At 35.4% G+C, this 18,866-nt stretch overlaps 2 protein-coding genes and 1 long non-coding RNA gene across 3 annotated transcripts; 1 reads left to right on the forward strand and 2 right to left on the reverse strand.

Annotated features, from left to right (window-relative positions):
* The first annotated feature begins 132 nt into the window (after positions 1–132).
* On the forward strand, positions 133–15,525 carry LOC123872056. Its single transcript, XR_006797405.1, has 4 exons — positions 133–1,039; positions 8,516–8,528; positions 9,973–9,982; positions 15,516–15,525. It is a non-coding gene; the product is annotated as an uncharacterized LOC123872056 (long non-coding RNA).
* LOC123872051 (ankyrin repeat domain-containing protein 27-like) lies at positions 400–5,268 on the reverse strand. Its single transcript, XM_045916184.1, has one exon. It carries the CDS (start codon positions 4,927–4,929, stop codon positions 2,170–2,172), a length of 2,760 nt encoding a protein of 919 aa, XP_045772140.1. The 5' UTR covers positions 4,930–5,268; the 3' UTR covers positions 400–2,169.
* LOC123872053 (glycine-rich RNA-binding protein 2-like) lies at positions 5,908–7,497 on the reverse strand. The gene is made up of 3 exons (XM_045916186.1): positions 7,355–7,497; positions 6,783–7,011; positions 5,908–6,320 (listed from the first exon to the last, which is right to left on the reverse strand). Exons 1-3 carry the CDS (start codon positions 7,364–7,366, stop codon positions 6,100–6,102), a joined length of 462 nt encoding a protein of 153 aa, XP_045772142.1. The 5' UTR covers positions 7,367–7,497; the 3' UTR covers positions 5,908–6,099.
* Positions 15,526–18,866: the final 3,341 nt, after the last annotated feature.

An 18,866-nucleotide genomic window follows, 5' to 3' on the forward strand; every position in this document is an offset into this window, starting at 1 on the left:
TATCGACTATCGATTGTAACTCACAAATTAGTCTATACTAGAGCTAATTTCTTAAACTGGACCTTATCAAGTAAAGATTTTTATACATATGAACAAGTGGAAATGATACTGCCATTGTCGAAACTAGAATTTCATAAGCCTACTTTGTCGTATTAGTTTACAAACGGCGAAATAAAATTTGAATTTCGCGGGCAGACCCGTCGCTTGCCCCTTAAAGTGTTAGCTCTATTCTTTGTTTAAAATATATAGATGAGTAATATGTATGTTTTGAGGTCAGCACATAAGATAAGGTTTATGACTTAACTTTGTGGTTCGGTTTTAAGGATTTTCGAGAATGTTTTGATAGATGGGGCCAAAATATTCCGAAACAATTGTTTCTTAGTTAGATTTTTAACTGTAGTAACTGAAACAGAAAGAAGCGATCACAGATTTACAGGGAAAATCCACATCTGTAGATAACATTGTTTGATGGGCGCAAAATTTTAGAAATTATTTATTTTTAGATTGTAAATTTTTATTTTAGTAGATTTTTAACACCTACTTAAATTGTACATAATTAGATTGTAAGTTGACATGTTGTATTAGAGATTCAACCAATAATAATTAAAACCTACAGTGCAAGCTTAAAATACATAGATTAAAATGGCCAGAAAATTGTTTTTAGGGTTCTGTATGTCTCTAAAAAGGAACCCTTATAGGCCCACTTCGTTGTCAGTCTGCTGTCATCTCTGTCAAGACAATATTTCTAGGAAATAAAAACCTATAGGGTATCTCCCGTTGACCTAGAATCATGAAATTTGGCAGGTAGCAATATATTTATAAAACAAGTAAAGGAAAAATCCGAAAACAGTGAATTTGTGATTACATCACAAAAAATGTTTTTTCTTGTACAATGGTACGTAATCCTTCGTATGTGCTTGACAGATTTTTTTACTGTTGAATCTCTAGTACAAGTTACAAGAGCTACAATATACATTGTATTGTAAATAAGAGATGTGATATATTTAATTTTTTAATAGATATATACCTAATATATAATGTATTAACTACATTTTTAAGTTTCAGCATTTTAACCTTCAGAGATTGTGAATAAAAGTCAGTTTTTATAAATGCAACAATTTTATTTTTCAGAATATTTCAATGAAAGTAGTTGTACTTGTGTTATTATAAAAAATAAAAACAGTTAACAATTTTAATCAGTCTTTTTTTTGGCTACATGACCAAATTCTAAAGTTATGGCACGAAAATCAATATAGGATAGGTAGGTTCCGTAATATAATTAATAAATTGGTCAATATTGAAAATACATATTCACTCTCAACTGGTTAATGAATTTACTCTAATGGCATTGCTTAACTTGAAGGTTTTAATCAAACGTTAAGTATTCCTTTCACTTGGCTTGAACTTGCAGTAAGTAGGTACCTATAATAATTACTTATTACATTTCGTAATTAAAGTTTATTCAACCCAGGTTTGGTCTTCTTTTTTAAGACTCAAATTCGGGTGCGCGCACTTTTATACAAGTAGATATTACTTGATGTGGGAGTTCCTAACACATTTATTTTATTTTTAGTACTCTGACGCGGAGATAAAAGTTGAATATGGACGCTTGTTCCGAATGAAGGTTACTTTTTCTAGATTGTCCATAATATTAATTGTTACGAAATCTACCTCCTTAAAATCCAAAAGAATGGGTAAAAATACAGTGCGGCGAGGGCTTGTTTAGATGAGGGTTTGTGGAGTGATTCGCCACGCCGAATGCATCAACACTTATAATAATAATTATGAACAAAGAAGTTTTAAAGAACACAAAATTCAAGAATCCCTAAAAAGAATTTCTCCTCTAAAACTATGAGTATGTGTACAAAAAATTGCATAAGAGGTATCGAAATATACAATTAATTCTTATTTTCTATGTAGCATTTCCCTTGGTCGATATTAAACCATGTACAATATTTTGCTATATTTACCTACTATTTATTATTACTGCGCTATTAGAACAATCAAAGAAACTTAGCCACATTTTACTTTCATGATTACAGTAGAAATTATTCTAACTTGAACTTAATAAAATTACTAAAGCTGCCATATAAAGTAGATGTTATTACTTAGTTTAATCATTTAATATAATTTGAGTTATCTCTGATTACACTGGATTAATTTCAATATTCATTTCATTTTTGAATATTTTTCTATTAAATCTATGACTGTTAAGTGAAGTTTCTCCTTAGCCACATCTATCGCAGATTTCTCAGATCCATTCAATAAGGTTACATCTGGTCCATAGTTCAGTAAGGCTTTGGTGGCCCCTATATTTCCCATTTCACTGACATTGTGCAATGGAGTATTGCCTGACAAGTCGATTGCATTTATATTTGCTCCATTATCAAGTAAACATTTGATTACAACGCTCTTGTTATTTATAGCTGCCAAGTGCAAAGGCGTTTGACCCTTCTTATTACAAGAATTTACATTGACGTTGTTTAGAACTAGAATATTGCAGAGCTCATCCAAACCATATCTAGCTGCATAGTGGAGTGCTGTGAATCCATTGGAGTCAGAGAAATTAACATCAAAGTCAGATACTGCTTGGTTGGTTTTCTTACAAAATTGACATTCACATAGAGGGTGACAAGATGGACTTTTGTTCGTACTTTTAGTATTAGCATAATTTTCATAATTAATGTTCATATAAAAACAAGCAAGTTTCACATCACCGTAAGATATGGCCTGTAATATCCTCTCAATTCTCTTTAAATTTTCAACAGTTTTCGAGGCATTGTTTGCATCATTGTTTTTAGTCTTAAGGCTTTGTAGTTTCAAGGTCACAGGATTGTCAGTTTTACAATTTAATGTCTTTACATCTGTACTTGTTATGTGGATGTATTCATACAGGCTAGGAGTACTGGATTTGAGAACTTGCAGTATCTTTAAATTGTGCGCATAGTCAAATGCCGTTTTACTGTAGCGATTTTGAAGGGAAGGTTCTGCGCCGTTTTCGATCAAGAGTTTAGCTATGCCCTCATATCCCCATTTCGAAGCTAAATGCAAGGGTGTATTGCCAACCTCATTTGTACAATTTATTTTAAGCTTCTTCCTGCCATGTTCTGCAAAGTATATGAGTGCCTTCACACAATTCAAGTGACCATTATTTACTGCCAAGTGCAGTGGAGTATTTTTGTCAATATTTTCCTTATTTATAGAGCTCCCTGAGTGTAATAAAAGCAATAATGCATTCTGATGACCTCTAGATGCCGCGTAATGTAAAGGTGTACATCCATTAAGATCAGTAGCATTTATCTGTGCACCCATATCAATAAGAATTTCAACTATTGCAGCTCTACCATGTACTGAGGCAACATGCAAAGATGTTAGGCCATGGCTATCTCTTGAGGATACTGTTGGAGAAGTCTTTAAGAGATTCTTAGATATTTTGGAGCAACACTTTTTGCAGTTACACAGAGGGTGACATAGCCTTTGATATATTTCTGTATCACTGTCATCATCGTCGTCATCATCATCATCTGTATTATCGAGTGCTGTCAGCTTTATGGCATTTTTTTCATGTTGGATGCTGTCTAAATGTTTTTGATTCTTTTCGAGCAGTATTTGCACTTGTTCAGAGTTATTTGCTTTGATCAAATCAAATACATATTCAAGAGTTTCTTCTCTTCCATTGGTGTCACAGGTTGATATAGATTCAGTTAAACTGCTCCTTCTTTTTAAACCATCGCTTAAGTTGTCCTCTGTGAGGCTACTTTCATAATAATAAGCTTCAGGGTTCGGTGGACCAGCGAGGGCATCAGATTGTATATGTTCTATGACTGCTTCTAATGTTGTGATTAGAAAATCACTTTCATCTCCATCCCCCTTTCCCACTCCACTAAAACGAAATTCTTTCATGTATTTAAGCTGACTGTACCAGTTTGGTAAACCAGATTTGATGAGTAAAAATACAAATACAGGAAGTAAGTCATCTGCAGTTAATAAGACCATGTTATTGCTGTCATCAAGCTTGTTTATAGCATTTAATGCCCGTTTTAAACACAATACCTTTTCTAGGACAGTATTGTATGTATCAATTTTAGAGAGAATTTGTTTTGCTTTGGGCACAGCATGGTACAATTCCTTCTTTATATCTAAGTCTCTAAGTTGAATATCAGACATGTTTCTTATCTTTTTATTTAGATGCGAGTCTTCATAAGCACATATTGTACAAATAGGTCTAAAAAGTGAGTCGAATAATAGGTGTTGCATGTACGATTCAACAGATAGTTTTATGTTCTCTAATAGATGTTTAGATGATTTACATTTCTCCCTGATTCTACGGTTTTGCAGTGTGCTTTGAAGGCATTGTGTGTACAACTCACTGATTGCATCTCTCAGAGGTGCTAAGGCTATTGGTAGAGTGGAATGTTTCTTTATGAACAGCTGTACATTAAGTTCTATTTGATCTAGGACCTGTCTGCCTGCAGCTTGCGTCCAGAGCAAATCAATGCAATCATTTATTGACAGCAAACAATCTTTAGTCATTGCATTGTCGCCTAAATTTGCATTCGGTTCTAAAGGGCTCTCAACACACCATACCTTGTACTTTATGTAGTCCTCTGTGTAGAATGTTTCTTCAAATAGTATGTGGCTCTGAAGAGGCAAACCTTTGGTAACTTCGAGTGTGATGACTTTGTTGGCGACACTGACTTGCTTTTCTGTGAGAGTGCTGTAGTGTGTCTCTGGTAACTCATCACTAGGCACTAAAACATGTGCACAGAAATCCTCGATGGTAAACGCGCGGGTGTTCAAACTTCCAATACGAGGTACACATATAATCCAAGATTGTGCAATACAATGTTGGAACAAATTTGAATATTCATTTTTGAGTTGTATGAAAAATGGACTGTCTGAGATAATTTCGTCGTACGCACCTTCCATAGCGACTGAGCTATGCGATTCAACTGAAGATTATTAAGTATGATTATTATGCAATGAGACTTTATTTCTACACTACTATTATGCTAATTTCTTGCCTTGAACTTGTTTCTAAATGCTACGGACAATCAAAGTCTCATTAGCGCATAATTTATTTTTTGCTGTACCGGCTGCGTTGTGGGAATAGTCTGGTGAAGGATATAGTTATATCTCATCGTCTATTTTTCTAAAAGAGGGAGTTTATTGATTTAAAAACACTGAATTAACTACTGCCGACCGAAAAATAAATTAAAAAATCCTGTACAAAATGGAAATATTACAAAGTGCAAACAGAACAATGGTCAAAACCAAAGACTACAGTGGCTACAAAACTTTTGAGTTTGACAGTTGACAGTGACACCACCAAACAAAAGAGTGACACAATGATATTGTGACACTGTCCACACTGTCTGTGTGTGACATTGACATTAATTGTTCGTATTTTTTCTGTAACAGGCTCTGGATTATAGCTTTTTGGGCAGCTGAACTAAAATTATTATTCCACTCTACCAGAGTGAACTAACAATCTTTGACTGCCCCGCGGTCTCCCTGATTGTTCACTGAGGGGTACCTACAAAAGTAAAGGTGGCAATCTCCACTATCAATTCTATTTAAGTAGGTACGTCTACCTGTATAACTATCATACCTACCTAGTTATATACCTAGGTAGGTAGTTAGATATAAAAATTAATTAGGTTTGTTTCTGGTACCTATGATATTAAGTAGACACAGAAGTTTAGATAACTATAATGCTTAAGGGGCATGAGACGGGCCTGCCTGCGAAATTCTAATTTAATTTGGTTTTTCGCAATTTGTAAACTAATACGACAAAGTAGGATTATGGTGTTTTATATGCGACAATGGCAGTATCATCCTCACAGGTTTATATTATAAAAATCTTTACTTGAAAGGGTCCAGTTTGAGAAATTAATCCTAGTATCGACTATTCTCACAAATTAGTCGATACTAGAATTAATTTCTTCCACCTTAATTATCTAAACTCCTGTAAGCTCCTATAATGATAAGCTCTAAGAACAGGGATAGGGAATAGGGATTGCAACAAAATTACCTAGTTACTTAGGTACCTACCAAAAATATTTTAACACATTTTTATTTAAAAAAAGATTTTCGGAACTATCCGCGACCACCACGTCCACCAAAACCTCCTCTACCTCCAAAGCCCCTACCACCAAAACCTCTTCCGCCAAAGCCTCTACCGCCAAAACCTCTTCCTCCAAAGCCTCTTCCGCCAAAACCTCGACCTCCAAAACCACCAGGCCCGAAACCCCCAAAACCTCCGCCAATTATTCCTCCGCCAACGATTATTGGTATAGCTATGGGACGCCTATAATAACCTGAAAACAAAATGAAAATAGGTAAAAGTAAGGTCCACATGTTGAAGGTACAATGACCACCTACCTACTTACCTACCTATATAGTAGGTATCTAGTTAGTAGTAGCTAGGACGAAAGTTTAAATTATATTGGGCCTCAGACCTCAGGGCACAGCGGGTCTCAGATTAGAAACAACTTCCTCTCGTTTTCATCTGGGATCTATACCTAAGTACCTTATAGCACCTGTCGATTGGCTAATTAGCCAAATAGTTGCTATATTATAATATCTACTTATAGGAAAAAATGTTATAGACTTAGGTACCTATAGGTAGGTACGATTAAAAGCGTTCTTGCCATCATTCCATTTTCTTGGTCTCATTGTAAACCTTTTGAGATGTCTGTTACATACCTATTTAGATAAAAGTTAAGAAAAACAGCTAACCTATCCATTAAATATTTAGATAAAAGATAAGGAAAACTAACCTGGTCCATAATAATACGGATAGGGACCAAAACCAAATTGCCTTTTCACCCGCGAATGTTTGCTTTGTTCAGCAACATCACTTTGGATATTTTTTATTTCTATTTCTTTTTTTGGTTTTATATACCGTAAATCTTGAATGTTTTCGCTTCGTTTTGTTAGTTCTAATCCATTTGTGGTATTTTGAAAAACTTGTAGTAAAATGATGAATAAAAGGATATTGTGAAAATTCTGAAAGAGAAAGACAATTATATTATGCGTAAATAATAATATAGGTACTAGTAATCGAGTAGGTATCATTAATTTTTTTTCTGTAGATGACATAAAAAACTTAAAATAATTACTTAATGAATCATTAAGTTCTTAATGATTATGAAATAATTACTCGATTAATTAATTACTAACTTTAATCTGTCTCCTAGAAAATTAGCAAAAGGGTAGGTATTAGCTACGAGGTACCTATGGAAATAGGTAGGTACCTATCAACGAGCGACGAAAATAATACAGAACATGTTCCAACTATTCTCAAATAGGACATTAAAATATAGGAACAACAAGAAAACTATAAACTTACATAGACTGCCATTATTTGATCGTTTTCTACAACTGAGTAATTCTGTTAAAAGATCACCTATATAAAGTATCAGAGGCCCGACTTGCTAATTGGTATGCATCATGTAATTCCCCATATGGAAAGGTTTTTAATATTGTGACAAATATTATGTTATTTGTGTATCTACCAACTAGCTGATGTCCGCGACGTCGTTCCTGTGGATTTAGGTTTAAAAAACTCGTGGGAACCGATTTTCTGGGATAAAGCTCTGAGCCCACTCCTCTCAGTTACTGAGAGGAGTGGGCTATTTAAAGAGTATGTAGTTACCTAATATTCCTCTTTGCTCACCATGTAAGAACTAAGTGTACCTAAAGTTTGAGTTGGTGTAGGTAGTTATTTAGTAGGATATCGATCGGGAATCGGGTCTACGGCTATATGTACCTATTTGTTTTCTCTATCCTATTGTAATTTTGGTAGTGTTTTTAGTGTTGGTACCGCTCCGTAGGTCATATTTAGTACCTAAGTAGGTAAGTATAGCTTTATGTGATGTTCATGTACCTACTTACATAGGTAAATAATGAAATAATTACAAGGTTAAATTACAAGGTAGGTAAACCTAGGTTAAACATTGACAAGCTACTTCCTATAAGTACTTACCTAAGTAGGCAGGTAGGTCTGTACAAACTTATGGCAATTATTTTTTTATTAGTGTTTAAGGTGGAAGCGACGGGCCTGCCCACGAAATTCAAATTTAATTTGGTTTTTCGCAATTTGTAAACTAATACAATAACGTAGGCTTATGGTATTTTAATTACGACAATGGCAGTATCATCCTCACAGGTTCATATAAAAATCTTTACTTGAAAGGGTCCGGTTTAAGAAATTAATTCTAGTAAGTATCGACTAATTTGTGAGAATAGTCGATACTAGAATTAATCGTCTCATGCCCCTTAAATACCTTTAGGGGCACACGCATTGGGTTAGGACTTCACCGCATTGTAATATTTGCAGAAAATTCCTACCATTGCGGTCAAAAATGGTATGGGGTCATAACCCTCAGTTGATGACAGATGAAATTTCCACCAGCGATGTGTACCTATATGTAACTAATGTGATCGGTGAGCTAGGAAAAGTCCAACTAGGCACCTACTAACTTAATAAGATCTATTCACCAGACTCCAGAGTTATTACCTAAGTAAATATTATGTAATAGATTTATCACATGACTGCCAGAAAAATAAACCAGCCAAATGCGAGTCAGACCTCGCTCGTTTAGGTTCCGTATTTATATAAATAATAACCAACATAATATTCTGGGCGTAATGAAACGTTTCATTTCCAAGTTAGACATCGTAATTCGTAACAAACCGTGGAACAAAAACCAAAAAATTGTTCGTTTGTTTCGGTCATAGCTCACAAACCACTTTCTACTTATCTAGTCTAGTTTAATTATTTTATTTATCTTGAAAAAACTCGGTTACTGAAAGTAATATAATTTTTAATTAATCTCTCTCAGACGTCTCTTGTATTTGCTTGCCTTCAGCAAAGTTTTCAATTACAAAGTGCTCAAAAAACAACTGAGAATATTTTATGTGAAAGTATTTTATCTTTGCGAAATTTTCAGTGCTAATGATTTCGTTCATTAACAATTTCCAAAGAGAAGTATTTGCGCCAACCCTAGGGTTGTCACTTGCCGTCGTCTCCATGAAATACTGCATTTACCCATTGTTTTAGTAATTTTTTTCTCGTACAACAAATCTAGTTTTTCTCCAATTAAGTCATTTTTGGCAGGCATTTTTATAGCTTACGAGAATCTTGCAAAATGTGTCATAAAACTTTTAGTAGAAGCTGACAAATACGGTTGCAAAAGCCTCCAATCCAAATGCAATAATGACTTTTACTTACGGGTCGTCTCATAGTATGTAATCAGTTTAACTATATAATACCTGGTCTTATTTTAAGTCAACACAAAAATTCTTATACTTATAAGATTGTTTTTGCATCAGTCTATGAGCAGTATCAGCTAACGCAGCCGTTTTTAACGTCATTGTTTCCTAGTGCGTCGACAACCCTACCACTTATCTATGGAGTGTAACTGTTCACGCGCTCATTGCAAAGTGACCTCTTTCTGTAAAACAATAAGGTTGTTTTTTATACAAAAATGGGTCGTGTGAAGGAAAGAGCAGTCGCTTTCAAAGGAATCTTTTGTTCCTTTGGATGAACTTTCAGTTCTGAACTGTGAGTGCTCTATTTCTATGATGTGCATAAGCGTTATTTAAGTTTACGACTTTCAAGCAAACGCTTAAAGTTTAAGGAGATTTCACGAACTTATTAACCGCTCTACATTCATTTTAGCTCGCTACTGGTAACTTTGGAAGTTTCTTATCCATATTATTACGAATGAGAAGACCTTTCGAAGTTGTTTTCTCTTTCAACATTTCTATAGTACTTATAAAAAAAGTTTAGGTACCTACGCTTGTTCCCATTAGCCCATTCTTGACCGCCGTACCAATTTGGGAACACTTACTTATTGAAGTGAAATAAAAAAAGTGTTGACTTTAGTTAATATATTATTACATTTATGAGTAGTTGAAAGTGCAGTGATTGAATATAAAATAAAATAAAAAAATTATCATCAGTATTATTTTAGTAACGATCCATCAAATTTCGTTATCGAGAGACATGTGGAGGTATGTATAGTTTTATAATTATAATTTTATATACATAAAATATTTCATCAATAATAATTATATTTTGTCAAATTCAATAAATTCCTAAATATTTGCAAGCTTTTTTAGTTACTTATACTAAGTATATAAAATTTTATAGGACTTGAAATATTACTGTACCAATTTGGGTACAATGGCCACAAGTATAGTACTGGAACACTAAATATATCAATTTTTACAGATTATCAAGATGACCTGAAAAGGCATTATAGTGCCAAATACAACCTTTGAAGATAAGAGGAAGCTATTAATTCGATCTTAGAAGATAGAGATAACAGTTTGAAGTATGATTTCGCTATAAATCTACGAAAGGTTGACGCCGTTACTGATGAAGAAGTAGGGTCTGATGACAACGAGACTCCATCAAGCTTGCCAAATGACGTTGTTGGAAATATGGAAATACTAGCGACCACTTGCGGCTTAGCTCCCGTGGGAATTTTGCGAAATACGACCTTATTCTTCATCAACGTTATAAAAGAAACATTTATGCAAAATTTCAGCTTTCTCGATCCAAGAGTTTGGGCTGGGCGCTGATGTGTAAGTTGCTGAGTGAGTCCGATTTTTTTTATTTTATTTAGATTTGTTCACAATGTTGGTAGGTACTCTTTCTGGTGCTGAAGGCAGCAGTGACGACGAGTCGTTGGCTGTCAAAAGAGTTCTAATTAGAATCAGTTCGCCACAAACTGAAAAGCTTAGTATTGGACCAAATCAATCCATTTTGAATGTTTCAGTTTTGCGAAAGTGTACTGCAAGTTATTTGAAAACTAACACAGAATCTTACGATTGAATTCTGAACGAAAATCGTATGAAAAACTCCACATTTGTTCCAAATCTTGAACAAGGGCATGAATGGAGTGGACGAAATGGACCAATCAAAATTGCTGTATCGAATCGGCATTCATGGCAAAAATAGTAGTGGATCTCATTCACTTACATGATTGACATGACAATATGAAATGCCTATAGCGATTGCCTATAAAGACTACCCCATGGATCGAATTATTATCTCGACGAAGTTTAGCCAGAATCGCTCTCAAGGAATCAATCCAAAGCCACTCTGCTCGCCCATCGTCACAACTAGACGGCGCTGATCACGTTCCTGAGAAGCTTCTTTAGAATATTCCTTGTATCATTTGCCAAAATTACTCCGTTGGGGTCGTAAAAACGCAAGAAAACAGTTCGCTATGACAAAGCTTGTATTACGAATTTTGACTCTTAAGTGGCCATTGTGCCAATTTGGGTACACCCCTGTAAAATCCTGAAAAATATTTATTAAGACTATTTTCTTATTTTTTTGTATCTTTGTATTGCTAATAATTAATAAACTAAAAAAAAAACTAAGGTTACCCTTCTAGTTTTTGTTTGGCCTCAAATGGGTTAGTTCAACCGTTGAACTAGTGAGATTTTTTTATACTGATTACTGACGTAGTGGGCAAGGTTTGCTTTTTACCAGAGATTAGAAATACCTACCTACCTATTTACTACATCGTTTAGTACTACATCGGGACAAAGCCTCTACTAGGACACTAATAAACCCTCAGTGACTAGCTGAAAGTGTATGCGACTGTTTCTGCGAAAGTTAACGAGAGTATGAAGTATGAAGTGGTTAATTAGAATTTTGTTCGCTCGCCATGTTGAAACATTCTACCGACCTCTTGCGCTGTGGGAATGATAACATTTTTTTTTAATTTTCTGCAATTTTTCACTTACTGTTTATATACTCAGAAGCTGTAACTGGTAACTAGCCACGGCCGAAGCCTCCCACCAGACCAGACCAGAAATTTAGAAATTATAGCTATCAGCTACAAAAAAATCGGTGATTTCCATGACAGGCCAACTAGAAACCGTAATAAGCTCGCAACTCCTACGCTCCGCCTCAGAAAAGTGGGAAAGTCATTTGTGGGAATGAGTGTAATATTTTATAATAAAATTCCACAGTCAATATTAGACTTGCCTTTACAAAAGTTTAAAAAATCCATTAAAAGTATGCTCCTGGCAAAAGCATATTACACAATCGAAGATTATGTAAATGATAAAAAAGCATGGATTTGACTCGCTCCAGCAATGCGCGGGTCTGCAATTGCTTGTATAGTATAGAATATTATTGTAAATTGAACAATTGAAAAGAGCAACCGCCGAGTTTCTTGCTGGTTCTTCTCGGTAGGAACAGCATTCCGAACCAGTGGTAAATTATTTGACGATTCAAAAGCACTTGTAAAAGTTTATTTGAATAAAAATCTATTCTATTCTATTCTATTCTATAAAATTTAAAACCCCTGCCGGGAATCGAACCTGGGCCCTCCCACTAATAAGGCCACATCACTAACGACTGCGCCAGGGCGGTCGTCAAAAGAGAACCAACAATGCGTTGCCGACTTTTCAGAAGTACATTAATCCACCCTTGAATAACTCCACAGTTACCCTACAGCAAGATTGACACCCGTATTTAACGTTACTATGAGGTCTCATAGTGCGCTCGAACGCACAGTGTCGGTTCCACCAATCAGATTACTGTGTCACGTCAATTTACAATGATCTGATTGGTGGAACCTACACTATGCGTTCGAGCGCACTGTGAAACCTCATAGTAATGATTATGCCCGCAGCTTCGCCCGCGTGGATTGGTCAGATCCCCTGCAGCATCAGGATTGAAGAGTTGGAATCCAAATTTTTTATGAAACAATGTCGCAAAGTTCCTCTATCGATTAAAAAAGAAATGACGCAAATCGGTTCAGAAATCTCGGAGATTTCAGTGTACATAGGTAGAAAAACACAACTCCCTTCTTGAAAGTCGGTTAAAAAAGTAGCCTATGTTACACCCTGGTCAATCCTCTACTTGTATGTGAAAATCCCGTTAAAATCGGTTCAGCCGTTCCGAAGATTAGCCTTTTCAAACAGACAGACAGACAGACAGACAGACAAAAATTTTAAAAACGTGTGATTCAGTTATGGTGTCGTTCAAATAACCATATGACCTTAATATGTGGTAGTTATTTCGAAATTACAGACAGACACTTCAATTTTATTTATTAGTATAGATTGACAATACGGCCGCTGCTGATCGCTGCATGTGAAAGTCCCTACAAGAGACCTATGCCCAGCCCTCAGTGAATGTGCATCGGTTGGCGATGACGAAGTATAATATTGTATTTATGTACCTTTCGCAGGTACTACTAATATGTGATTCATCCAACCTAATAATACTAGATGTAATATCTTTGCTGAATTTGATCTAGTCTAGATACCTATAAAGGTTTTTTTTGCACGTTTTGCACACGGTTCCTACAACACACAAATGAAGGTAGGTATGTACGAACCGGAATATGAAGTGGTTAATTTGAATTCTGTCTGAACGCCTGCCGGGGCCGGCGCGGCCGCGGGCGCTCCGGATGTGCCACTTTTTGTACCCTTTTTGCCCGCTTCCTCTTGGAATGCATAATGGGTTGGTTTACTCTAGAGGAGAGCAATTCTCAAAACGACTCACTGAAAAGAGGGAAACGTTTTTTTTTTGAGCCAATGAACTAAGTAGATGTACCTATCTCTCATTCAGATCTTTAGTTTAATAGTAAATGCTGAGTGCAAATCTTAGGTTCCTGGACAATCATTTATCAATCTTCTTCTGTATTAATGCAGTGTAAACGGAAGTAGATAAAGTATTTAGTTCATTTTCATCTTTCGTTCGCGAACTTCCCAAGTTGGTATGCAAGCTGTGAATGGCACAAACCTCACAATTTTTATTAACGGACCGGCGCTGCTCGGAATAAATTATGTTAATTATTATGAATGAGTTAATTATACCTCTTATTATGAGTTAATTTTGATAACTCATTATTATTTTTAATGCTAAAACATTTCTTTCAATCAATAAATTAATTTTTAAGCTATTTATAACTCGTTTCATAGACAATATTCATCATCTCTGTCTCTAAGAACGGCTCAGCTTCAGAGCACAGTTTACCACGCTTGCCAAGTGCAGATTGGTAGACTTCACATACCTACCTATTTACCTTTGAAAACATTATGAAAACTATGAAATGAAGACAACAATTTGGTGCAAATGGATATAGTGCGCGACAAGTCGAGATGGCAATCGGAAATTGAGGCGGAGGGACGCCCCGCACACCCGCACGTCACCCGCGCTATCCCACACCGAGTTAGCGCGGAGGCTGTGCGGGTGTGCAGGGCGTCCCCACCCCGATAGTTATCTCGACCTATCGTTTACTATTAGATAATCATTCTTATATGCTTTATTACAGGGAATCAAACCTGAGAAAAATCGAAAAACAGAACCAAAGGAGCACCATTGCACTAACCAAAACAGAAAATTCAAATATACCAAAATAATATTACATTTAACGAACACGCTTCAAAAGATTTTTTTTTTATTATCTTTAAAACAAGAGTGAATAGGCACCTTCTAGGTAAAAGCGTCCCATTTTAGACCACATCATCACTTTCCATCAGGTGTGATTGTGGTCAAGCGCTTACCTATAGTGAATAAAAATAATAATAACGGTATGATAGTGTAACCACAGATTTTTAGTATTTGGATTTCTGTGTAGTGTAACCGTAACCCGACCGTAACCGAAACCGTAATATTGCGAAAATCGTTAACGCTACCTAGCTCAGTGGAACTCACCTAGTCGAAAAACCGATTAAACTTCAATGAAAAGGATCTTATCGATGTATATAACAGAAGTATCGGCCAGTGCCAACAATAACAGCGTTGAATTTATAATGAGTGATGCATTTCAAATTAATAAATTTTAATTAATTGCATTGATACTAATAGTTGAAAGCTCATTATTTGTGAACACGAACAATACTAATATATTCTATGCCACGGGTGATTATTATTATCCTGACATCAAAATACTTATAATTTAATAATGTGCTATTAACATTTGATGTCAACTATTCATTTAATTGACTAAGTACGAAATATTTTAAGCCATAGTTAAACAAGGAACTATACAATACTGTATTACAAGGAATTATACAGTATTGTATAATTCCTTGTTTAACCGGATTGTATCCGGCAGGAAATATTGTCCATTGACCTTCAGAAAGAGATATCGGTTCCGTAGACCGTTGTCTCTGTCACTCATACCTACGTGAATAACGTTTTGTCGGTCTCAACGACAGAGATAACGCTCTACGAAACCACTATCTCTTTCTAAAGATCGATGTACAATATTTCCTGCCGGGTACTGTAATTAATATCTAATTACTAGCTTTTCACATTTCTACTGTATAGTCACAAGTGTAAATTAAAAATTTATAACACCCCCGACAAGTGAAGGTTACAGTAACTAGAAAAGAGCTGATAACTTTTAAACAGCAGAACCGATTTTCTTGGATTATAGCTAAGAACACTCTCGATTAAGCCACCTTTCAAACAAAAAAAACTAAATTAAAATCTGTTCATTAGTTTGGGACCTACGATGCCACAGATAGATACACACGTCAAACTTATAACACCCCTCTTTTTGGGTCGGGGGTTAGTAAAAAGTTGCACTTTGATCCAAATACTTGTCTCTAAATCTAGGCGGCATAGATAAATATCCTAAAGCTAAAGTCCACACAGGCCATCTCCCTACAATAGCGTTATAATCTATTTGAATTACCACTCGAAAAATTCACAAACACTATTGGAGCACCCTCAAAAGACATCGCAAGGATTTGTCTGTCATGTCGTCACACCCTCGCAGCGACAATGCGGGCCTCGAGTGTCACTCCGCGGTGAATAGAACCCATTAGGACAGCCCCATTCCAAAATGAAAATAAGAAATGGAATTGAATATTTATGAAAAAGTGAAAGAAGAGAAAAGTAATTTTAATTTTTCGGGCATTCTTCTTCAACTTTATCCAGAAAACACTTTTTGTTATGTGATTTCCATTTTCCAATCGTATCGTTAATCATCACACTTATAATATTATAAAGGCGAAAGTTTGTGTGTATATGTGTGTGTGTGTATGTTTGTTACTCACGCAAAAACTACTGGACGGATTTGCCTGGGAACGGAGATAGATAATATCCTGGATTAGCACATAGGCTACTTTTTATCCCGGAAAATCAAAGAGATCCCACGGGATTTCGAAAAACCTAAATCCACGCGGGCGAAGTCGCGGGCATCGGCTAGTTTTTCAATATGAAAATTTTTATTCTCGTAAATGACTTATTTCTTGAAATACTACTTGGGTACCGCCTAGGTACGTCTTATATCTACCTACGCCTTAGCATGTCGCAACGAAAAAAAATTCCCGCGGGACTTGAGTCCATAATTCTTGAGCCCACTCATCTATATTATTGACCCAAGTGATTTTTCTTGTGTTTACGTGTAATGTGTACGTGTGTGTGTGTGTGTGTGTGTGTGTGTTTGTGTATAATGTGTACGTGTGCGTGTGGGTTAGTGTATGTGCGTGCGTGTAGGTATGTATATTCCACTTTGGCACTTCAGTGTTAAGATGATAATAATGAGGACAATATTATATTCGTTCGTCTTTATAACTAGGTTATCGCTAAGCATTGTTCTCAATATTTGTCTATGGTGTCATGACACGCGCTATACCTAATCTCGGCGTAGTGTCACTCATCGCTGAATAGAATCCATTAGAATCACCCCAGTGTAAGCGATATCGCAATGAAAATGAATGCAGAAACCTTGGTATTGTCCTTGCGAACATTTGCCATCATATTTTGAGAGACAGGCAAGTTCTTATGGTAGGTATGCCATTTAAATACATTATATTATAAGACATGGGACACTTATTCAGTCATTGGTATATAGTGAAATATAATTAGAAAGTTCAAGATTATGCATAGGACCTAAACATTAAAAAAATATACCTACCTATTACTAAACGGGTATTATTTCCGAGGTTTTCCGTGTGCTGATTATGAAAATGACATCCATTTTCTAAACCAAACATACCTGCACTAAACAAGTGTAAATTAAAAAATTACCACACCCCCGACAAGTGAAGGTTACAGTAACTAGAAAAGAGCTGATAACTTTCAAACGGCTGAACCAATTTTCTTGAATTATAGCTAATAAGACTCTCAATCAAGTTTCGTTTTGAATTCAAACAAAAAAAAACTAAATTAAAATCGGTTCATTAGTTTAGGAGCTACGATGCCACAGACACACGTCAAACTTATAACACCCCTCTTTTTGGGTCGGGGGTTAAAAATAAGTCAACTTCTAGGATGTAACACACAATTGTTTTTTTTTTTTCAAATTAATTGTGTAAGGTTATTTTTAAAAATTGATTTGAGTTGTCAAAAATAATATAAAATTATTAATTTATCTCATGCAGGTAGATTGATAAAATCGATATTTGGCTCATTCGATGTCATACAATCTGTTGCTAGGAGGCCAACAAGATTGAACTTGCATAAATACGGGTGTTTCGAAGGTTGTAGTTTAGTCTCCTTCCGAGATTCGGAGCGATATCGCATATTTTCGGTATTTGGATTGTGAACTGTATAATTAGATGTTGTGATAGCAATCACGCTCTAATTAAATTATTTATTTTGGCATTAGTTTGTTTAGATTAAGACTCTCGGATTACCTTTACACATTGAACTTGTGTTTTTTGTGTTGGTAAATGAGAGGACATTCCAATAATTCCATAAAAATAATTAAATAATACCTGCTTTTCTGAGTGACGCCAATAATTCAGAAGCGGGACGTGTCTCACGTTGCCTTAATTTCGCTTTGGTATCTTTTTTTTAAACAACCCACATTTGATTAAAATTTTAATTGAGTTTGATTTGGTGACTAAAAGTTTTAGTTTTTTTTTTAAGAATTTAGTCTTTTGTGAAGTGGAAAGTAACTTGCAATAAGTGGTTCAGATTTTGTATACATCGAATGGGAAGTTAGTCGTTTGGATTTATTGTTGACTTGATATTAAAACTGAGAGTTCGGCAGTTCAAGGGTAGGTTTTAATGATTTGACGGAGGGCAGGATAGCCCATGATTTGGATTTGACTTAGGGCAAGGAAGCCCGCTACTGACATGACAAGATTGATTAGAAACACGAGGACGTGTTAAATTCAGGACGGCCGAACTGTAAGGTTATTTTTAAAAATTGATTTGAGTTGTCAAAAATAATATAAAATTATTAATTTATCTCATGCAGGTAGATTGATAAAATCGATATTTGGCTCATTCGATGTCATACAATCTGTTGCTAGGAGGCCAACAAGATTGAACTTGCATAAATACGGGTGTTTCGAAGGTTGTAGTTTAGTCTCCTTCCGAGATTCGGAGCGATATCGCATATTTTCGGTATTTGGATTGTGAACTGTATAATTAGATGTTGTGATAGCAATCACGCTCTAATTAAATTATTTATTTTGGCATTAGTTTGTTTAGATTAAGACTCTCGGATTACCTTTACACATTGAACTTGTGTTTTTTGTGTTGGTAAATGAGAGGACATTCCAATAATTCCATAAAAATAATTAAATAATACCTGCTTTTCTGAGTGACGCCAATAATTGAATGGGGCAACTTATTGCGGTTATGCCGTCATGACTTTTTCACGGCTTTTGATCAATTTTGCATAGCTTAGGTACCTACTATGGACTTTTAATTAAAAACGTTCCTGCCGTAGCCTGCTAAATATAGGTATCCAGCGGAAACAAAAAATGTAAAACTTTCCAAATTCCGAACATAGCAAAAGATTCTTTCAATAAAAAATTGCTCATTATTAGTAGAATTCCTTTTACGCTTTAAAGAAAAGTCTACTTTATTAGGGTTCCGTACCGCAAAAAGATAAACGGAACCCTTATAGGAT

Source organism: Maniola jurtina, chromosome 14 (genome assembly GCF_905333055.1).
Source record: "Maniola jurtina chromosome 14, ilManJurt1.1, whole genome shotgun sequence".
Taxonomy (NCBI): domain Eukaryota; kingdom Metazoa; phylum Arthropoda; class Insecta; order Lepidoptera; family Nymphalidae; genus Maniola; species Maniola jurtina.